At 31.7% G+C, this 20,734-nt stretch overlaps 1 protein-coding gene across 12 annotated transcripts in view; it reads left to right on the top strand.

The window, feature by feature from the left end:
• Positions 1 to 20,734, top strand: part of LOC134718772 (hydroxysteroid 11-beta-dehydrogenase 1-like protein) — an 83,080-nt gene that overhangs the window by 37,079 nt on the left and 25,267 nt on the right. Inside the window, exon 6 of one of the 12 annotated variants that reach the window (XM_063581487.1) lies at positions 16,092 to 16,185. The exons of 8 other annotated variants lie outside the window; for them this stretch is intronic. Coding sequence is in view for 1 of the 4 variants with exons in the window: in XM_063581485.1 (XP_063437555.1) it covers positions 18,922 to 18,929 (8 nt within the window). In the remaining 3 variants the exon portion in view is untranslated. Of the gene's footprint in view, positions 1 to 958; positions 1,051 to 2,582; positions 2,716 to 16,091; positions 16,186 to 18,846; positions 18,930 to 20,734 lie in introns of those variants that run through there. 3 more of the 12 variants (XM_063581489.1, XM_063581488.1, XM_063581485.1) reach the window with 3 other exon arrangements.

The raw sequence follows: 20,734 nt of genomic DNA on the forward strand, positions 1-20,734 counted from the left end.
AAACTAACTGCTGAGACACTTGTCTAAACCTATTGCTGATTCACATGTCTAAACTAACTGCTGAGACACTTGTCTAAACCTATTGCTGATTCACATGTCTGAATCATTGATTGCTTCACATGGCTAAATCTAAAGCTGATTCACACATCTGAATCTAGTGCTGTTTAACTGTCTGAATCTAATGCTGATTCACATGTCTAAATCAAATTTTGAATCTAATGCTGATTCATATCTGAATTAAGTATTGAATTTGTTTTTATTCATTTAAAAGTGGATGTCTCCCTATGTAATGATTTTGAATAATCTAGAATATAGAATTTCATTGATATTAAAAATGGCATGTGGAATTTGAATGTTACAATTAACTGAAGTCAGTGTCAAAAATTAATAATAAAAAAAACAAATACAAATTTTAGTTAATACATCTACTTTGCTATTTATTTACATACAAATATACCAATACTTGAACACATCTAATTAATATAAACTGTTAAATATAATTCATTCAAATAAACAATTACTTTTTATTTTCTAGTAATTGAATGTTAATAAAACAAAGCAAAATTGATTTTTTGCTTTTTAAAAAGTGTTGAGTAAATGAATAAAAAAGAAAGAAAATTTCGATAAAAATTAGTCTGATAAAAAAAAAACCTGATAATTACAATGAATTAACGACACATTATTGAATATATTTTTTTATAATGTTAAGATCTTTTGCCTGTGAATGTGAAAATTGAAAGTGATATTTGACTGGCCTTTCAATAGACTTCGACATAATTTAATATCGAACTTCGGTAAAATCAGCGAAGTGGAAAAACTTATTTGATTGTTACTTTATTCATTCAGCATTTTATTTACAGCTTTACGCAGATAATTAGACGGGGAAAGATTTAAAGGTGAAAGTTCAACCATTTACCGCAATTCAATGATACGTTTAAATGTTTAGAAAGTTAAATGTTTTGTATTAGAAGCGATTGTTAGAAGTAAATTTGTACAGGTTTAAATGGAAGTTAATATGTCGTCTAGGGATATCAGTTTAACATAGTTTAGGTAAGACTTGTAAATGGAATTCGTAAAATTTATAAAATTTATTTAATATTTGAATTATAAATTTTGATGTACGGGTAGTTGCCTTACCAAGATAATGTAAAAAAAAAAATCGCTGATGGAACAGGCAAAACGAACTATATATATAAAATGAAGATTATTTTCCAAATTACAAGTTCCTTACTTCTAATCCACAAACCAAGATAATTATACTAACTATTAAACTGACAGCAGAACTTTGGAATTCACAGTCCCGGTCAATTTCGACCATGTGTGTTAATAAGACACATCAAAGTTGGAAAACCCCTAACAAAACTGAAATAAAAATAGAATATTAATATAAGGGGTACAATTTCATTTCTGACAATTTTCATAGGTATAAATATTTACACTAATTTGGAAAATGTATTATTAGAAACACATTGTCTGTTAACTTTCTTTTTGAATTATATTCCTTTAGTAGATCATGTCTATATTAAAAGGAATTATACAGATATGGGTTCAAGAAGTGTGTGTGTGTGGAAAGAAAAAATGAGGGGGGATGTGGTAATACCACATCTCACTGATTTAATAGCATCTGTATGAAAGTCTTTTTTTTAAACTGCAAAATGCAGTTCCTCCCAACCTTACACCCATAACATGTAAGCCAGTGAATCTGGTACTCAAAACCTGCAAGATATGTAATTATATTTATAGAAATATGTTTTAAAGTGTTGAATTAATTTACGTATTTTATAAATTTACAATACCAGCTGCTTAATCTTTAAATTGTAATTGAAGTTTCAATTTTTTTTTTTATTTTTTTTTTCAATTATTGTGATTGTTTATAATGATGGAAGTCATAAACTAGAAGAAAAAAAAACCAAGTGAAATAGATACATGTATATGTCTCTGAACATCAATAGCAAATATGAATATTTAGTTATTATCTAGTATTCCCATAAGGTTTTGAAGTGGATTTTTACAAGAATTAAACATTCTTTGACATGAAATTTTTAACAGAAAGTAGTTAAAATTTTCATCAAAATCTAAAATAAGTTTCTTTTAAAAAAATGTATTTCCTTGGTCACTATTTGTTTAAATTTATCCTCTAAATTTCAAATGTATCAAAAGGTGGGAGTTTATAATTTACCATATTTGGTATTATCAATTTAAAGGTAGTGTCTAAAGTATAAATATTAGGATATCATTAACCAAACCATTTGTCATTGATAAGGCCATAATAAATAATAGGTTTGTTTGCCCAAACATACCTATCCAGAAAAAAGCTGCCTACTCAAATTCTTTTATTGTCCTGATTTGAAGAAGTTTTTTTTTAATCAAAAAGGCATGAAGACTAATAAACATTTGATACTTCAATTTCATTTGTTGAAGGAAAAAAAAAGAAAATGCCTACCTAGCTACCTACCCACTGTCTCAACCTTTGAGTAGGGTTTGGACAAACCAAAATATTTTTAATTGTGGCCTAAGTTAGATTGTTTATTTACTAGGTAAATGTCAGGTGAACAAAGTGATGACCACTTAACTCTTCATAAAAACATAGAAAATGACAACGTTTATTGTGTTTATTGATGGACGTTCTAGTAACTGACCGGTCTTATATAAACATTCTGTGTGGTGTACTATATCAAGAATTTAATTTTTGCTAATTTTGAATTAGAGAAAAAGGTAGGATTTTTATTTTTTCTAGTTATAAAGAGATTTATTTCAAATAAGAATTGTAGGTACACTTTTTTTAAAGAGTTTGCATGCTGACGTTAGGTTTGATTTGATTTTACACATATTTTTATGAAAAATTATAGTCTTTGATTTCCTAAATGTGTTGATGCTGTGGGGCCATAATAAAAAAAAATAAGCCTTTTTTGTGAATCTAGATATAAATTGCAAATTAGAATTTTCCATCCCTTAATAATTGACTGTATCTTCGAATACAGATACGGACATCCTCACAGGCATTTACATTTTTCAGGGGGTGATGCCAACAGGAATCCTCTAGATTTTTCATCTATTTGAAGGTGATTACTGATTATTTATATTGCCGATTATTTTTTAACGGGAGGTTATAGTATGTTAAAAATCAAAATGGAGATATTATATAGTGTCTTCAACAATAATAAAAGAGAATTTTTTTTATATTCAACTGGTAACGATATTTATCAAAGCTGTTTATTAAGGCCTATATTAGGGACCAAACCAGAAACTGCCATTGAATTAAGATCAAAATCCTAGAAAAAAAAGACTGCATTTTGACCTTAGTTGGTGACCTGAAATTGAAGTCATATTTTTAAGGGCTGCCTCTATTTAAGCAGATTTTACTGTATATATGTTCATGACTAGTTTATAAATATATTGTTAAGTAGTTATCTTATTTCCTACCAAATCCTTCCAACATTTCCTATTTCCACATCTCGTTTTTAATAATTTACATGTGAAAAAATATACCACGTATAAAATTCTTGGACTAAAAATAATAACCAAGCTTCAGACCTGTGCGCCTGTTATATGTTATGTTATGAAAAACAGTCAGCTGTTAATCTGCTTTCTGGTTGCATTGTCGCTTTGACACATTCTCCATTTCAATTCTCAATTTTATTCCTATTTTTCTGTCAAATTTCTTTTTTTGACTTTTCTATTCTGTTAAACATATATTAACACCTTGAGTTAAACTGTTTTAATTGTTAACTGTTAAAAAACAAATTATTTTGAAATTTTTCACAGTGTATCCCAAACTCTGTCTGACCGACAAAATGACAGACAGGATTGTTTTAGTTGAAAATAAGGAAGAAAATGTCACATTTCTCTTACCATCAGACAAACCTTAAAACAGTTTGGCACATACAATATCATTGGAAAATAATATTTTTATGTAAAATCAATTTCACAGAAAAACAATGTAATTATGAAATCAAACAAAAAGATTTTATTATAATTTAGGAAGTCATATTAACTGAGGACAAAGTTAGAGTGTCAGTATAATCTTAGGGACGACATCAAAAGATCAATGTAAGATAAAAAACTTTAATCAAATAGTTGGGGGTTAAGAGGGGGGGGGGGGGTGGGGGGGGGGGGGGGGGGGGTGGCAGTGAAAAAACTATATGAATTATTTTTTATCCTTAATTGAACTTTTGATGTCCTCCCTTACAGGTCTATGTTTTAAAGGTATTGTCTTAGTGAAAGATTTTAATTTATATTCTACATATTGGGTTGGTAGGAGGGGTCCTGATCCCGAAATCCCTGGCTTAAAAACACGAAATCCTGAGGTCCTGAATTTAAATAAATTTAAATCCAGTCATCCAGAATTTTTTTTTAAAATCCTGAAATCCCGAGCTTAAAAACATCTGATCCCAGGGTCCCCATAAAGAGGATACCCCCCTCACATATGTAAATTGTGTATTCTGAAAATGGGAATAAAAAGCTTGATTCGTTTGGAATACTTTTTAATCATGTGATCATAATAACCAATGAGAAAGAAGAATGTGGGTCTCATTGGGGTCTAAGCATGACGTGGGATTGCAGATTTTTTGTAAGCATGACACATGAAAGTCAAATGATTGTGCCTTGAAAACAGGAAATGAAATTTAGAGGAACACAGGAAATAACCAAAAAATTAGAGTTGCTTAATATAATAATTACATACATAGTGTGAGTGGGATACAGGAATCTGACAAAACAATAAGCGTGATCTGTGATCAGAACCTCCCCATTGGTCCCCCAAGAATGCTACATCATATATATAATATTTTACTTTATTTCAATGAGAAGCTTTGAATTGATTAATCTAATAGGCATAAGAGAGAAATTTGGCCTGGAATTTTCATTTAATACTTTTTTTGAAAAGATTTTTAAAGTCTTATCTTAAGCATTATGTCTTTATACTTTAGAAGATATAAACAGTGTTAAGCTTCTGATAAATAGACATTAATATACACTTCAAGACATTTGTTTGAGGAACAGTTGACAACTAAGCCTCTCTCTCATAAATTAAAATTCTAAATGGTAAATCATATAAAATTGCATAGAAAAATGGCCAAATGCATTTGGCAGCATAATAAAAAAAACTTTATTTTATTAACAAATATATTTCTTCAATTATTAACTTTTTTATTTATAATTGATAAATTCACAATTAATTTGTTATTTAATGATTATGATACTTGAAATGAGTAGGTCCGGTAAGGGCTGGTTTTGGCCTCAAATTTCAAGTTCATCTGACGAAAGATTTTGGACACTTTTTAATCACTTTAGTGTCTATTTCAATTAATTCAATTAGTTTTTGTGAAAATTTTAATTGTTTTACTCATTAAAAACGCTCCGATTCTAGCTTAAATATGAAAAATCTATCAAATATGCTAAAACCTGTCACTTTTCAGATGGTTTTTGTCAAAAATGAAAGTGGCCGCATCCGTGTTCATCCTATACCTTTATGTATGTTATGTATTATCATTAAACAAAACTTACATTTCAATATCAAGAATGAACACGAATGCGGCCACTTTCATTTAAGACGGAAATCGTCTAAAATTTAACTACAATGCTGAAATTGTGAAGATTTCAGTAATTTAGCATGACTTAATGATGCAAGTACCCAATATATGTGCATTGTAATGCCAAAAACAGCCCATATTTATGTAGCAGAGGCATTATATTACCTTCCAAAAAATAAATAAAAGATTACATTTTAACAAATTTGTAAAACTGCTATATTTTGGGGCCAAAAAGGGGTCTTACTGAACCTACTCCTTTATATTTTTTAAGGAGGGACATCCATGTACTTGTGTATTATATAGAACTCATTCTTGTCCTTTATATGCCTAGCGAAATTTGTATGTGACCGTATTGGTCATTCACTGTTGTATTATTGATATAAAAGAAAGGTTAGTTTGAATAATATCCACATAACCTTGATGTATAATTATATTTACTATGAAAGGTGATCTTTATAGATAATTATTAGATATACACATTAATTATACTCTCAAATTGGATGTGTTAATAGTACAATTAAACTTGATTTCAAGATATAGAAAATATAGTATATATACCAATACACATGATTAACGGCGCCTGGTGATGTTTCATAGCCTGACTTTGATTTGAAGATATAGTTCTTGTAAATTATTGGAGAAAAACAAACATGATGAAATAGTATTATTGGTAATAAGTTTACAAACCAAAATCTTAGACCAGTTATTTTTGAATCAAAAGTATATTGGATGCTTAAACATATGAAGATGCTTAAACATATATTGATGCTTAAACACTTGTGGATGCTAAAACATGTGACGATGCCCAAACATATGTTGATGCTTAAACAAAAAACATTAGAATGGAGAAAGATACAAATGTGAATCACCAGAAATGGTGAACAAATTTATTTTTTTGTATCTTTCTTCATCCTAATGTTTTTTTGTATCTTTCTTCATCCTAATGTTTTTTTGTATCTTTCTTCATCCTAATGTTTTTTGGGGTTTACTTTGGCATGACATGGACTTTGTCACTTGTGGATACTTAAACATGTGACGATGTTCAAACATATGTTGATGCTTAAACACTTGTGGATGCTAAAACATGTGACGATGCTTAAACACTTGTGGATACTTAAACATATGTTAATGTTTAAACATGTGACAATGCTCAAACATATGTTGATGCTTACACGCTTGTGGATGCTTGAACCAGTGTTGATGCATAGATAAGTATGGATGTTCAGCTCAGTGTGGATGCTTGAACCAATGTTGATGCATAGATAAGTATGGATGTTGAGCTCAGTGTGAATGCTTGAACCAATTTTGATGCATAGATAAGTATGGATGTTCAGCTCAGTATGACTGCTTGAACCAATGTTGATGCATAGATAAGTATGGATGTTCATCTCAGTGTGACTGCTTGAACCAATGTTGATACATAGATAAGTATTGATGTTCAGCTCAGTGTGAATGCTTGAACCAATTTTTATGCATAGATAAGTATGGATGTTCAGCTCAGTGTGACTGCTTGAACCAATGTTGATGCATAGATAAGTATGAATGTTCAGCTCAGTGTGAATGCTTGAACCAGTGTTGATGCATAGATAAGTATGGATGTTCAGCTCAGTGTGAATGCTTGCATAGATAAGTATGGATGTTCAGCTCAGTGTGAATGCTTGAACCAATGTTGATGCATCAATAAGTATGGATGTTCAACTCAGTGTGGATGATTAAACAGGTGTGACTGTTTAAAACAAGTGTTAATACTTAAATTATTAGTGATGCCTTACACATAGTGTGGATGTTTTAAAAACTGTTTTTCTTTTAACATGTGTGGATGTATATATATATAGATTCTTACACTGCAACAAGTGTATTACGATATTTCTCCACTTGAGACAGTTAAATTTTATTATTTAAAGCGCGAGGCTTGCCGAGCCCTTTAAATAATAAAATTTAACTGTCGAGAGTGGAGAAATATCGTAAAACACGAGATGTAGTGTCGGAATCTGTTTCTCTAATGGTTTTTATCGGTTTTTTTCAAAGATTTTCAGAAAATTGTGCTCTTTATATGCGACGTCATCAGGCAAGGTCGCCTTTTTTCATGACGTCACAATAGGAAAATTGAAAAGAAAAACAAAACATTTTGACGTCATAATCAAATTTCGACTAATAATTTGCCGAGAACAGATTTTTCACTAGTGAGGAGAAATATTTTTCTCACACCGGTCAGGAAATGTGAAAATAACACAAAAATTAGAGAAAAACAGGTTTGGATGCTTAAACCGATGTTTATCATTAAACATGTGTGAATGTTTGAAAAAGTATGTCATTAAACATGTGTGTATGTTTAAACAAGTTTCGATTATTAAACTGGTTTGAATGCTTAAACAGATGGTGATGTTAATAGGGGAAAGATGAGGAATGGCAGAAAAACATAATCTTGTGTAGCTTTTCATGAAATATGGCATGGAAAAATTTAAAACTTCTAAAAAAATAAATTTGTTCACCATTTCTGGTGATTCACATTTGTATCTTTCTTCATCCTAATGTTTTTTGGGGTTTACTTTGGCATGACATGGACTTTGTCATAACGTTAGTATACAATACAAAACTGCGGATTTTTTTAAAGAAAATTCGTGTGGTGACTTCCAATTTTACAAATTTGCATGATAGTGAATGTTTGTCTTTGAAATATAATGGATAATGAATCCACAGTAGAATCGAAGTACTTAATAATTTTGAAACGATTTTAAGTATTATTTAGGGACGACATCAAAAATTCAATGTAGGATAAAAAACTTTTGGATTAACAAAACTTGCAGCAATGTTGACCCCACTCCACCCCCAAACTATTTGATTTAAGTTTTTTTTATCCTACATCGATCTTTTGATGTCGTCCCTTATACTGCTCAGGATATCTATATTAACACTAAATTCCCTAAATGACAAAACACATTTTGACTATTTAAATGTGTCCTTAAAACAAAGTTCAGGCGACTATTTTGGCATTGTTATTTATGTTGATATATTTATTTGTTTACATTTGTACAATTTGTACCTGAATACATTATCTGTTACAATGGTTATGTCAAAGCATTTACGAAATAACCTTTGACCCTGTCCTATCAGGATGATTACACTTAAGGCCTATCGTCTTACACAAGCTATGTTTTAAATGTACATGTTAACTTATCAGATGTTCTTTGCTTTGTTTTCTGACTTCATGCTCAAGAGGGGTGTTCGTGACTCACATTTGCTTAATTCTAAAATTAGTCATTTTATGACTTTTTGATAAAAATAGATGTAAACATTATTAAAGAGTGTTTTTTGTGGCATTGATGAATACCTTTTTAGCTCACCTGGCCCGAAGGGCCAAGTGAGCTTTTCCCATCACTTTGCGTCCGGCGTCCGTCGTCGTCCGTCGTCCGTCGTCGTTGTTAACTTTTACAAAAATCTTCTCCTCTGAAACTACTGGGCCAAATTGAACCAAACTTGGCCACAATCATCATTGGGGTATCTAGTTTAAAAAATGTGTGGCGTGACCCGGTCAACCAACCAAGATGGCCGCCACGGCTAAAAATAGAACATAGGGGTAAAATGCAGTTTTTGGCTTATAACTCAAAAACCAAAGCATTTAGAGGAAATCTGACATGGGGTAAAAATGTTTATCAGGTCAAGATCTATCTGCCCTGAAATTTTCAGACGAATCAGACAATCCGTTGTTGGGTTGCTGCCCCTGAATTAGTAATTTTGAGGAAATTTTGCTGTTTTTGGTTATTATCTTGAATATTATTATAGATAGAGATAAACTGTAAACAGCAATTATGTTCAGCAAAGTAAGATTTACAAATAAGTCAACATGACCGAAATGGTCAGTTGACCCCTTTAGGAGTTATTGCCCTTTATAGTCAATTTTTAACCATTTTTCGTAAATCTTATTTATCTTTTACAAAAATCTTCTCCTCTGAAACTACTTGGCCAAATTAATCCAACCTTGGCCACAATCATCTTTGGGGTATCTAGTTTAAAAAATGTGTGGCGTGACCCGGTCAACCAACCAAGATAGCCGCCACGGCTAAAAATAGAACATAGGAGTAAAATGCAATTTTTGGCTTATAACTCAAAAACCAAAGCATTTAGAGGAAATCTGACATGGGGTAAAAATGTTTATCAGGTCAAGATCTATCTGCCCTGAAATTTTCAGACGAATCAGACAATCCGTTGTTGGGTTGCTGCCCCTGAATTTGTAATTTTGAGGAAATTTTGCTGTTTTTGGTTATTATCTTGAATATTATTATAGATAGAGATAAACTGTAAACTGCAATTATGTTCAGCAAAGTAAGATTTACAAATAAGTCAACATGACCGAAATGGTCAGTTGACCCCTTTAGGAGTTATTGCCCTTTATAGTCAATTTTTAACCATTTTTCGTAAATCTTAGTTATCTTTTACAAAAATCTTCTCCTCTGAAACTACTTGGCCAAATTAATCCAACCTTGGCCACAATCATCTTTGGGGTATCTAGTTTAAAAAATGTGTGGCGTGACCCAGTCAACCAACCAAGATGGCCGCCACGGCTAAAAATAGAACATAGGGGTAAAATGCAATTTTTGGCTTATAACTCAAAAACCAAAGCATTTAGTGGAAATCTGACGGGGTAATAATGTTAATCAGGTCAAGATCTATCTGCCCTGAACTTTTCAGACGAATCGGACAACCCGTTGTTGGGTTGCTGCCCCTGAATTAGTAATTTTGAGGAAATTTTGCTGTTTTTGGTTATTATCTTGAATATTATTATAGATAGAGTTAAACTGTAAACAGCAATTATGTTCAGCAAAGTAAGATTTACAAATAAGTCAACATGACTGAAATGGTCAGTTGACCCCTTTAGGAGTTATTGCCCTTTATAGTCAATTTTTAACCATTTTTCGTAAATCTTAGTTATCTTTTACAAAAATCTTCTCCTCTGAAACTACTTGGCCAAATTAATCCAACCTTGGCCACAATCATCTTTGGGGTATCTAGTTTAAAAAATGTGTGGCGTGACCCGGTCAACCAACCAAGATGGCCGCCACGGCTAAAAATAGAATATGGGGGTAAAATGCAGTTTTTGGCTTATAACTCAAAAAACAAAGCAATTAGAGCAAATCTGAAAATGGTCAATTGACCCACTAAGGAGTAATTGTCTTTTATAGTCAATTTTTAACAATTTTCATAAAATTTGTAAATTTTTATTAACATTTTCCACTGAAACTACTGGGCCAAGTTCATTATAGATAGAGATAATTGTAAGCAGCAAGACTGTTTAGTAAAGTAAGATTTACAAACACATCACCATCACCAAAACACAATTTTGTCATGAATCCGTCTGCTTCCTTTGTTTAATATTCACATAGACCAAGGTGAGCGACACAGGCTCTTTAGAGCCTCTAGTTTCTTTTTTAATCACTATGAACCAAGTTCTTCAAATCTGTTTCCCCTGACGGTACTCATGAAAAATCTGCTAGTCATCACTTATGTTTCTATTGTAAAACACCAAAATTGTAAACCCTCTGAAAAATGTTGAACCTTTGGCCCAACTTTTTTCTTGAATTCTGAATTAAGCTGGTTCTCTTTGACAAATATCCTAAATTTCATTTCATTCATAAAAACTTATGTTTTTTGTTAATACATGTACAGTTTCTGTACTGATAAATTGTTCAAGTTTGATGACAGTTTGGGTCTATTTATTTTGATTCGAGTGTCATTGATGAGTCTTTTGTAGACAAAACGAACGTCTGGCGTATATACAAAATTTAGTCCTGGAATCCTTGATGAGTTTATTTACAATCAGATTCCATAGCTTTACTGTTTATACCTCACCCCTTTCTGATTCAAGGATGCTGTAAAATAATATGTTCATAAGTTCATCCCTCTTTCCAACTTTTGTTTGACTTGATCATATCCACAATGCTTAAGTTCCTATTTTTATCCACTTCTTCTAACTTGTAAGGGCAGGATCTTTCTGCGAATCAATGTCATATTTTGTGCCCCTCATACTTTGTTTTTTATCTAAATTATTTTTGGCTAAGCAAATCCTCAGGACTTGTGCAATACTCATGGCTTTGGATATTGGAGGATAGGAAGGGGTTACACATGTTGTATCTAGTTATATGATATAATTTAGCTAGCTAAAACCTTTAAAAGATCTTCATATATGATACAGATAGATTGTTTGTGAATACACAGTGGGCTAAATTCAGGCTTAATGAAGACTATTCAAAGTTTAGGTGGGATCTTACAGTATTTCATGTTTATGTACCATCATCAAAAGGTATAGCTATTTAATACTAGGATCTAGTTAATTTCAACAAGTTTTATGTTTCTCGTTTGAATTGTTTTACATTGTCTTATCGGGGCCTTTTATAGCTGACTATGCGGTATGGGCTTTGCTCATTGTTGAAGGCCGTACGGTGACATATAGTTGTTAATATCTGTGTCATTTTGGTCTTTTGTGGATATAGTTGTCTCATTGGCAATCATACCACATCTTCTTTTTTATATTACTTAATTACTGTGATTCTCTTTTAACTTTTTAGCTCACCTGCCTGAAGGGACAAGTGAGCTTATGCCATCACTTGGCGTCCGTTGTCGTCCGTCGTCTGTCGTCGTAAACTATTTTAAAAATCTTCTCCTCTGAAACTACTGGGCCAAATACTTCCAAACTTTAACTGAATGTTCCTTAGGGTATCTAGTTTGTAAATTGTATCCGAAGTTATGATCTATCAACACAAACATGGTCGCCATTGCTAAAAATAGAACATAGGGGTCAAATGCAGTTTTTGGCTTATAACTCAAAAACCAAAGCATTTAGAGCAAATCTGACGTTGGGTAATATTGTTTATCAGGTCAAGAGCTATCTGCCCTGAAATTTTCAGATAAATCAGACAACCCGTTGGTGGGTTGCTGCCCCTGAATTGGTAATTTTAAAGAAATTTTGCTGTTTTTGGTTATTATCTTGAATATTATTATAGATAGAGATAAACTGTAAACAGGAATAATGTTCAGCAAAGTAAGATTTACAAATAAGTCAACATGACGGAAATGGTCAGTTGACCCCTTTAGGAGTTATTGCCCTTTACAGTCAATTTTTAACCATTTTTCATAAATCTTAGTAATCTTTTACAAAAATCTTCTCCTCTGAAACTACTGGGCCAAATACTTCCAAACTTTAACTGAATGTTCCTTAGGGTATCTAGTTTGTAAATTGTATCCGAAGTTATGATCTATCAACAAACATGGTTGCCATTGCTAAAAATAGAACATAGGGGTCAAATGCAGTTTTTGGCTTATAACTCAAAAACCAAAGCATTTAGAGCAAATCTGACATGGGATAATATTGTTTATCAGGTCAAGATCTATCTGCCCTGAAATTTTCAGATGAATCAGACAACCCGTTGTTGGGTTGCTGCCCCTGAATTGGTAATTTTAAGGAAATTTTGCTGTTTTTGGTTATTATCTTGAATATTATTATAGATAGAGATAAACAGTAAACAAGAATAATGTTCAGCAAAGTAAGATTTACAAATAAGTCAACATGACGGAAATGGTCAGTTGACCCCTTTAGGAGTTATTGCCCTTTACAGTCATTTTTTTAACCATTTTTCATAAATCTTAGTAATCTTTTACAAAAATCTTCTCCTCTGAAACTACTGGGCCAAATACTTCCAAACTTTAACTGAATGTTCCTTAGGGTATCTAGTTTGTAAATTGTATCCGAAGTTATGATCTATCAACAAACATGGTCGCCATTGCTAAAAATAGAACATAGGGGTCAAATGCAGTTTTTGGCTTATAACTCAAAAACCAAAGCATTTAGAGCAAATCTGACGCTGGGTAATATTGTTTATCAGGTCAAGATCTATCTGCCCTGAAATTTTCAGATAAATCAGACAACCCGTTGGTGGGTTGCTGCCCCTGAATTGGTAATTTTAAAGAAATTTTGCTGTTTTTGGTTATTATCTTGAATATTATTATAGATAGAGATAAACTGTAAACAGGAATAATGTTCAGCAAAGTAAGATTTACAAATAAGAAAATACATGACGGAAATGGTCAGTTGACCCCTTTAGGAGTTATTGCCCTTTATAGTCAATTTTTAACCATTTTTCGTAAATCTTAGTAATCTTTTACAAAAATCTTCTCCTCTGAAACTACTGGGCCAAATACTTCCAAACTTTAACTGAATGTTCCTTAGGGTATCTAGTTTGTAAATTTTGGTTATTATCTTGAATATTATTATAGATAGAAATAAACTGTAAACAGCAATAATGTTCAGCAAAGTAAGATCTTCAATTAAGTCAATTTGACCAAAATTTTCAATTGACCCCTTAAGGAGTTATTGCCCTTTAAAGACTTTTTTCACAATTTGTTCATCATGTTGACTTTACTTTAAAAAATCTTCTCCTTTGAAACTGCTGTATCAATTTCAGCCAAACTTAGGCTAAATGAGTTTCAGAGTATCTAGTATAAATTTTATATTTTATTTCCTTGTATGTCAAGAAACATAGCTCCTATGGCTAAAATAGAACATAGGAGAAACTGATTATTTTTTTTGGCTTTTGAAGAAAATAGGACGATCCAAAAAACATTTAAATAAATTGAAAAGCCAAAATAATCATTGATGAGAGATTTAACCAAAAGAATTAAGGTGAGCGATTCAGGCTCTTGAGAGCCTCTTGTTTATAATGCTCTTGAAGCATTTCTCCCATCTTCGCTAGCCAAGGGTTACGATCCACTCCCGCTCTCTTCACCCTTGGCGGATTGAGATAAAATTTCGGAGACACAAGGTAAGGATTTTTATTGGTTGCAGTCAAAACTCGCTGCATCCAATCAAAATGCGCTTGTAACATGATCACGTGTAAATGTAGAAAGTGTTTGTAAACAATTGCCACGTGTTTTTTGTGCAACAAGCCTTTACATCCCTAAACATACGACTATATTTAGTGAAAACTTGAATGTTTTTAATCAACAAGTGGAAGTTCCTGTGTATGTTTCATGCACAAATGCATGAATGTTGACGTATGCTTTCATTTCCGGCTTTACCAAGTGTGTAGCATCTAGACGCTACCGTGTTTTTACCTCCAAGCTGAAGAGTTCAAGTGCTACCATTGGTCAAGACTAATGTATTCGGAATTGGCGTGGTTTTTATCATCCGATAGATGGCACAACATTGTTATCACAAATGTTGGCTCAATCCGCCAAGGGTGAAGAGAGCGGGAGTGGATCGTAACCCTTGGCTAGCGAAGATGCATTTCTCCAGAAGTTTATAAAAAAAAAAATGAAAACAGCATGTTATATGAGTTTCTTTCATCCATAGTGCTTTTCTGAATTTTACCTTAGGAATGCTTGCTGAAAGCGAAATACTAGGAAACCAAGGATATATATAAAAACAAAATGTCACAAAAAATGTTTTGTTGATAATATAAAAAAGAAGATGTGGTATGATTGCCAATGAGACAACTATCCACAAAAGACCAAAATGACACAGATATTAACAACTATATGTCACCGTACGGCCTTCAACAATGAGCAAAGCCCACACCCCATAGTCAGCTGTAAAAGGCCCCGATAAGACAATGTTAAACAATTCAAATGAGAAAACTAACGGCCTTATTTATGTAAAAAAATGAAACATGCCTCAGAAAGTCGGTGAATATTTGTATCTTCTAAATAAGGCCTTTGTGTCTAAAATTAGAGTGTGCTAAGATAATTGAACTTTTACAAGAGGTGCTAATATTTAAAAAAAACATTTAGAATGTTAGGCCAAAAAAAATAATATGTCCGTTTCCTGGATTTAGAATGTTAGGCCAAATAAAATAATATGTCTGTTTCTTGGATTTAGAATTTTGGGTCTAAAAAATAATATGTCTGTTTCCTGGATTTAGAATGTTAGGCCAAATAAAATAATATGTCTGTTTCTTGGATTTAGAATTTTGGGTCAAAAAAAATAATATGTCTGTTTCCTGGATTTAGAATTTTGGGCCAAAAAAAATAATATGTCTGTTTCATGCTGCCAAGGCAGATAAATCAGGGTTGGTAGGTCGGTAGGACTGGTAATGACTTTTTTTCCGGACTGGAAACAATTTTTTTCCGGAATTGAATAACAAAATCCAGGGTCGGTCAGGAAACAGACATATATATTTTTTTGGCCTTATACAATGACATGGCATTGTTAAGAATTCTGTCCATTGGTCTTTAAAAGTAATTTGTCTCATTAATGCAATCACACCATATTTTATGACATTTGTTTTTTTTTTGCTGTTTATATAAACGGTAAAATGCCAGATGGATTTTTCTCAACTTTAAGAATAAGACTTTTATCAATGTTAAAGTGAATAACTTACTCCCTCCCTGTGAATGACTTTACCACTCAGGAAAGGGGCTGACTTCTGTAACTGATAAGAATGTGTTGCGAAATTAAAAGATTTTGATTGGTGCTCTCTAGGTGAAAGACCCAATCAGCTATCATATTATCAAGATATGTAAATTCAGAGCTAATTCTGAATAATTTAAAGATGATTTTCTATTGTCTAGACCTTCATGCCTTTGAAAGTAACCATCATAGAACATCGGAATATACAACTTAATTATTACATGGGTTATATCAATGCAGTTTGGCACCAAAAGAGTAAGTGTTTTAAAATATTCTGGTAAAACTAAAACTTCCCAAGTAACATATTATTATAAATTTGTAACTTCTGTATTTTCCACAATTTTTTTTTTATCAAGTTTTCACTTGTTATTTTTTTATATATGCATATAATTTTCAGAATAAGTGGTTTTAATTTAAAATTACTGATGACCAGCAGGGGCGGATCCAGCCATTTTAAAAAAGGGGTGTTCCCAACCCAGGACAAAGGGGGGTTCCAACTATATGTCCCCATTTAAATGCATTGATCAGCCAAAAAAAGGGGGGTTCCACACACCGGAACCCCCCTCCTGGATCCGCCAATGACCATTCAATTGAAAACTTTTATTAAAAAAGAAAACAGGCATTGGGGAGGTGGTAGTCCAAACAACCTGGCTTAAATTAATCTGGCTCATTAGCCTGCATTTCTTTGACCCTTTGACAAAATATAAAAAAAAAAAAAAAAAAAAAACCTGAACCATACACTAATCAGAAATATAGCAGTTGGTCAGCTTATTTGATCATTGAGAACTTTTTATAATTATTAAAATCTTGTGATAAAAAGGTTAAAGCTGATTTTACAGAGTTATCTCCCTGTAGTATCATGTACTACCTTACATTATCGGCAGTATCTGATAATTTCAACACTTTATTGCAGTTCTTTAATCATGAACCAGATTTAGTGAATGTGTACTTCAGTATATAAAGAAGAAGATCTGGTATGATTGCCAATGAGACAACTATCCACAAAAGACCAAAATGACACAGACATTAATAACTATAGGTCACTGTACGGCCTTCAACAATGAGCAAAGTCCATACCGTCCACTTTTGAAATGATTGAGGTCTTAAAATCTATTTTAACAGGAAACATGCTCATGCCTACAGGTGCGGGAATTTCTCGCTGCATTGAATACCTGTTGGTGACCTTCTGCTGTTGTCTGTTCTATGGTCGGGTTGTTGTCTCATTCACCATTTCCATTTTCAATTTCACACTCTTCGTATGAATTTGAAGTCCTGAACTCAAATGATATGGAGACTTTAGAAAGCCTTGTGTTTTAAAGATGTAACATAGAAGGTCCCATGTCTAAGAACATTTGAATGTGTCAAGTTAGAAATAAAGGTTTTATTCTATAAATTCCTTTCCCTGCGATCATGGTGACAGCACAGTAAATGACATGATGGAAAAACTTAGTCCAGAATTATGTCAGGAAGTGAGTTTTTAGGACGACATCCAAAACATTTAAGACTTAAACCTTGAACCTGGCCTGAGATACCAGAGCCTATATTTACATATTTATATATGTAGATAAAGTTTTGTGTGTTTAAGGATTAATTAAGTGGATAGATTCTTGTTGGAGAGTAAGGTATTGTATTACTGTCTTAGTCTAAAGCATGCACATGTAGTTATCAAAGAATTCGTAATTGTCAATATTTGATAAAGGTTTTTCAATTTTGGAACTTTCTTATAATTGTTTTTCATCATGTTGAATATTTAAAATTATGTTTATTTGATAAATGCATTTTGCCATTTTTAGCTGATTTTTAAGTGGTTTGTTTAATTAAATTTCAACTTTAGAGATGGTTTAACTACAATGTATTTTTGACGCTGCAGGGATAACTTTTTGGAGCCTCATTATTTTGTGAAAACAAGGGACTTTGTGTTAATTTCTAGCTTCAATTTTATTAAAAGGGTAAAACCCAACGTAATATTCATCTGTCGTTTTAATATCCATATTTAATATTTGGTTAATTTGCCTTGGTAAAATATTTTAAAAGTGAATGTTTGCTTAGTAGTAAAATGATTGATTGTTGGTTGCTTAACGTCCAGTGGCAAATATTTCATGCATATTTAGGACGATCTTAGTAGTAATAAAGAGTTTGTAGAAAATAACTCATCTGAAAGGGGTAAACGGGGGTTTCAGATAAAAAAAAAAGAAGAGTGCATTAGCCTTGTAATTAATGAAGGTGAACTTTTATGCACCACTTAGGGGCATTATGTCCAAATGATGTAACTGTATGGTCTTCAACCATGAGCAAAACCCAAACATAACAAAATATGAAACTTTTTCAACAAAAAAAACAACGGCTTGATTAAAGTAAAAAAAAAAAATATGACAGCTAGACAGCTACAAATGAAGGACATTCATTAAGGTGGTACCTAACACTACAGGGAGATAACTCTGTAAAATCAACTAAAAGTTTTAATTATGTTGCGTTGTTAAGGGAATATTAAGCTTCTCAATGATCAAAATAAGTGTTTGTCAAACTGCTATATAACCAGTGTAATTTTTCTGACAAAATGGTTAGTTTAATATTTTTGATTTTTTTTATATTTTTGTCAAAAGAACAGAGTAAATACAGTATCAAAATTTTATGAAAATTTAACGAGCCAAAAAAAAAATATGACAGCTAGACAGCTACCTCAGTGAATGAAGGACATTCATTAAATTACAGTCTCTTTACTATTAAATCTGACCGGCTTATTGTATAGCATTATTATGTAACAATTCTTAAGCATATAAGTGAGATTTGAAACACTTGGGTTTCTTACTATTGATATTGATCAACAATTGAATTATATACATATTACCATATAGGAAGTAAATAGATATTGATAGCCAAACACCTGGATTTTTACCTGTAAATTATTAAGCAGGTACTTGCTTTGAAGTATTTATGATGTTGTATTGTTACATGTACTATACTTCTTCAATTGACTATAAATGACCTATTATGTTATAGTAAGTTTATTTTTATTATATTGTTGATGAATTATTTATAGTTATTTAAACTAATATTTTTTCAATTATTTTTTTCATAAATTCTTCCTTCATTTATTGAACCATAGATAATTGAAAATTATGACTTTCTTTTTTTTAAATTATTAGTAAAATGGTAAAAAAAAAATCAAATGTTAAAAAGTATTACTGGGTGTAGGGTGTGGTCAGTTACAATTTGTATGTCAACATACAAATTTGGGGGTAGAGAACCTCACATCTAGCTGAGGTTTATCAATTAAAAACCACCCAAATTCTTATTTAGATTATTGCGAAACCCCCTTCCCATATATATATATATATTTCATTGTAAAATTAACCCATTTATATTTTTGTACTTGACATCTTAGTCAGATGTTAACATGTTAACAACAAGATCATCCATATTAATTACATAAAAGACCACAGAGACCAGTACATAGTTGTTTACAAACAACTTTATAGAAAATAAACATTTATGACCATGGTTGACATATAAATTTGTACCCATCTTTATAGAAAATAAACATTTATGACCATGGTTGACATATAAATTTGTACCCATCGTTATACATGTATAATCTCTCTGAAATAGGCTATTTGCCAATTCTTATACTTGACCCTTTTATTAGAGATCCCTAAAAAAGTTGTCTCCCTTATGAGGGACATTAATTTTTATTTACAATGGAGAGCTAGCAGAAAGAGTAAATCTACCTGTGTGTAATATGTTAGTAATTTATAAGGTTTTCAAATCTTTTAATAACATTAATTTGTTGTTTAACTAAATTGACTAATACTTTTGAAATCAGAAATTATTTTTAGTGAAAAATAATTAAACTGCCGATACATCACTTTCATTTCATCATGAAATGCATTGGCTAAAGCCAATTTTGTCTGGTATGGAACCAGTTTACAATTGACAAAGGGAAGTAATTTGTTTAAAAAGTTTGTAAAAGCAGAGTCAAATCGGTAATTGGCAAATGGACTTATTGCGCCACATTTATGTTGTACACTCTTAAAAAGTTGTTGATTATACTGTGGCATGTGTACAATGGTGTATAACTTTATGTAGGAAAAGACACCCCTATTTAAAAAAGTTGATATTACTATTGTACTGAAATGGGAAAATGGGGGGGGGGGGGTTTGATATACAACAATCTCGCATCTTCTGTATACTAAAAAGGGTCTAGTGTATGACTCTGGAAACATTAACTTATAACCTTATCTGAAAACGTTTCGAAATTTTGGGTCTTCCTTGCTCTTACTTTGTAAGGCTTGTTGAACGTTTTTTTTATTTCAGTGTCACTCAATTGTGTATCATTTGTAGACAAAAAGCAAGTCAGGTCTGAAGTACAAATTTAGTACGAAAAATGTATCTATGACTTGTTTTTTTATCTACTTTTATTTATGAAAATCAAGGTAACTAAAGAATACTTCCTCTATCTTACAAAGTATATATCTCTGTTTACTCAAGACATAATTTAAATGAAAAATTTCATAATTGACACTAAGCCAAAAAAAAAAAATCAAATATCATAATACAGAAAAAGTCGTAATGTTATAATAAATCACTGAAAATAAGAAATCCCCAACATCCCGGTTGTTAAACATTGCGCCCTTTAATATTGAAAACACAAATTACTTTATTTTATCTTAAATGGTAAAAAAGTGTCCACCTTAAAATATATTACTTTTCCATTTTGTAAATTAGAAGGATACAAAAGCTTTCACTGTACCACAAAATTCCACCTTTTCTGACATTTTGTTAATTTAATGGATACAAAAGCTTT

This window comes from Mytilus trossulus, chromosome 5 (genome assembly GCF_036588685.1).
Source record: "Mytilus trossulus isolate FHL-02 chromosome 5, PNRI_Mtr1.1.1.hap1, whole genome shotgun sequence".
NCBI classification, from domain to species: Eukaryota; Metazoa; Mollusca; class Bivalvia; order Mytilida; family Mytilidae; genus Mytilus; species Mytilus trossulus.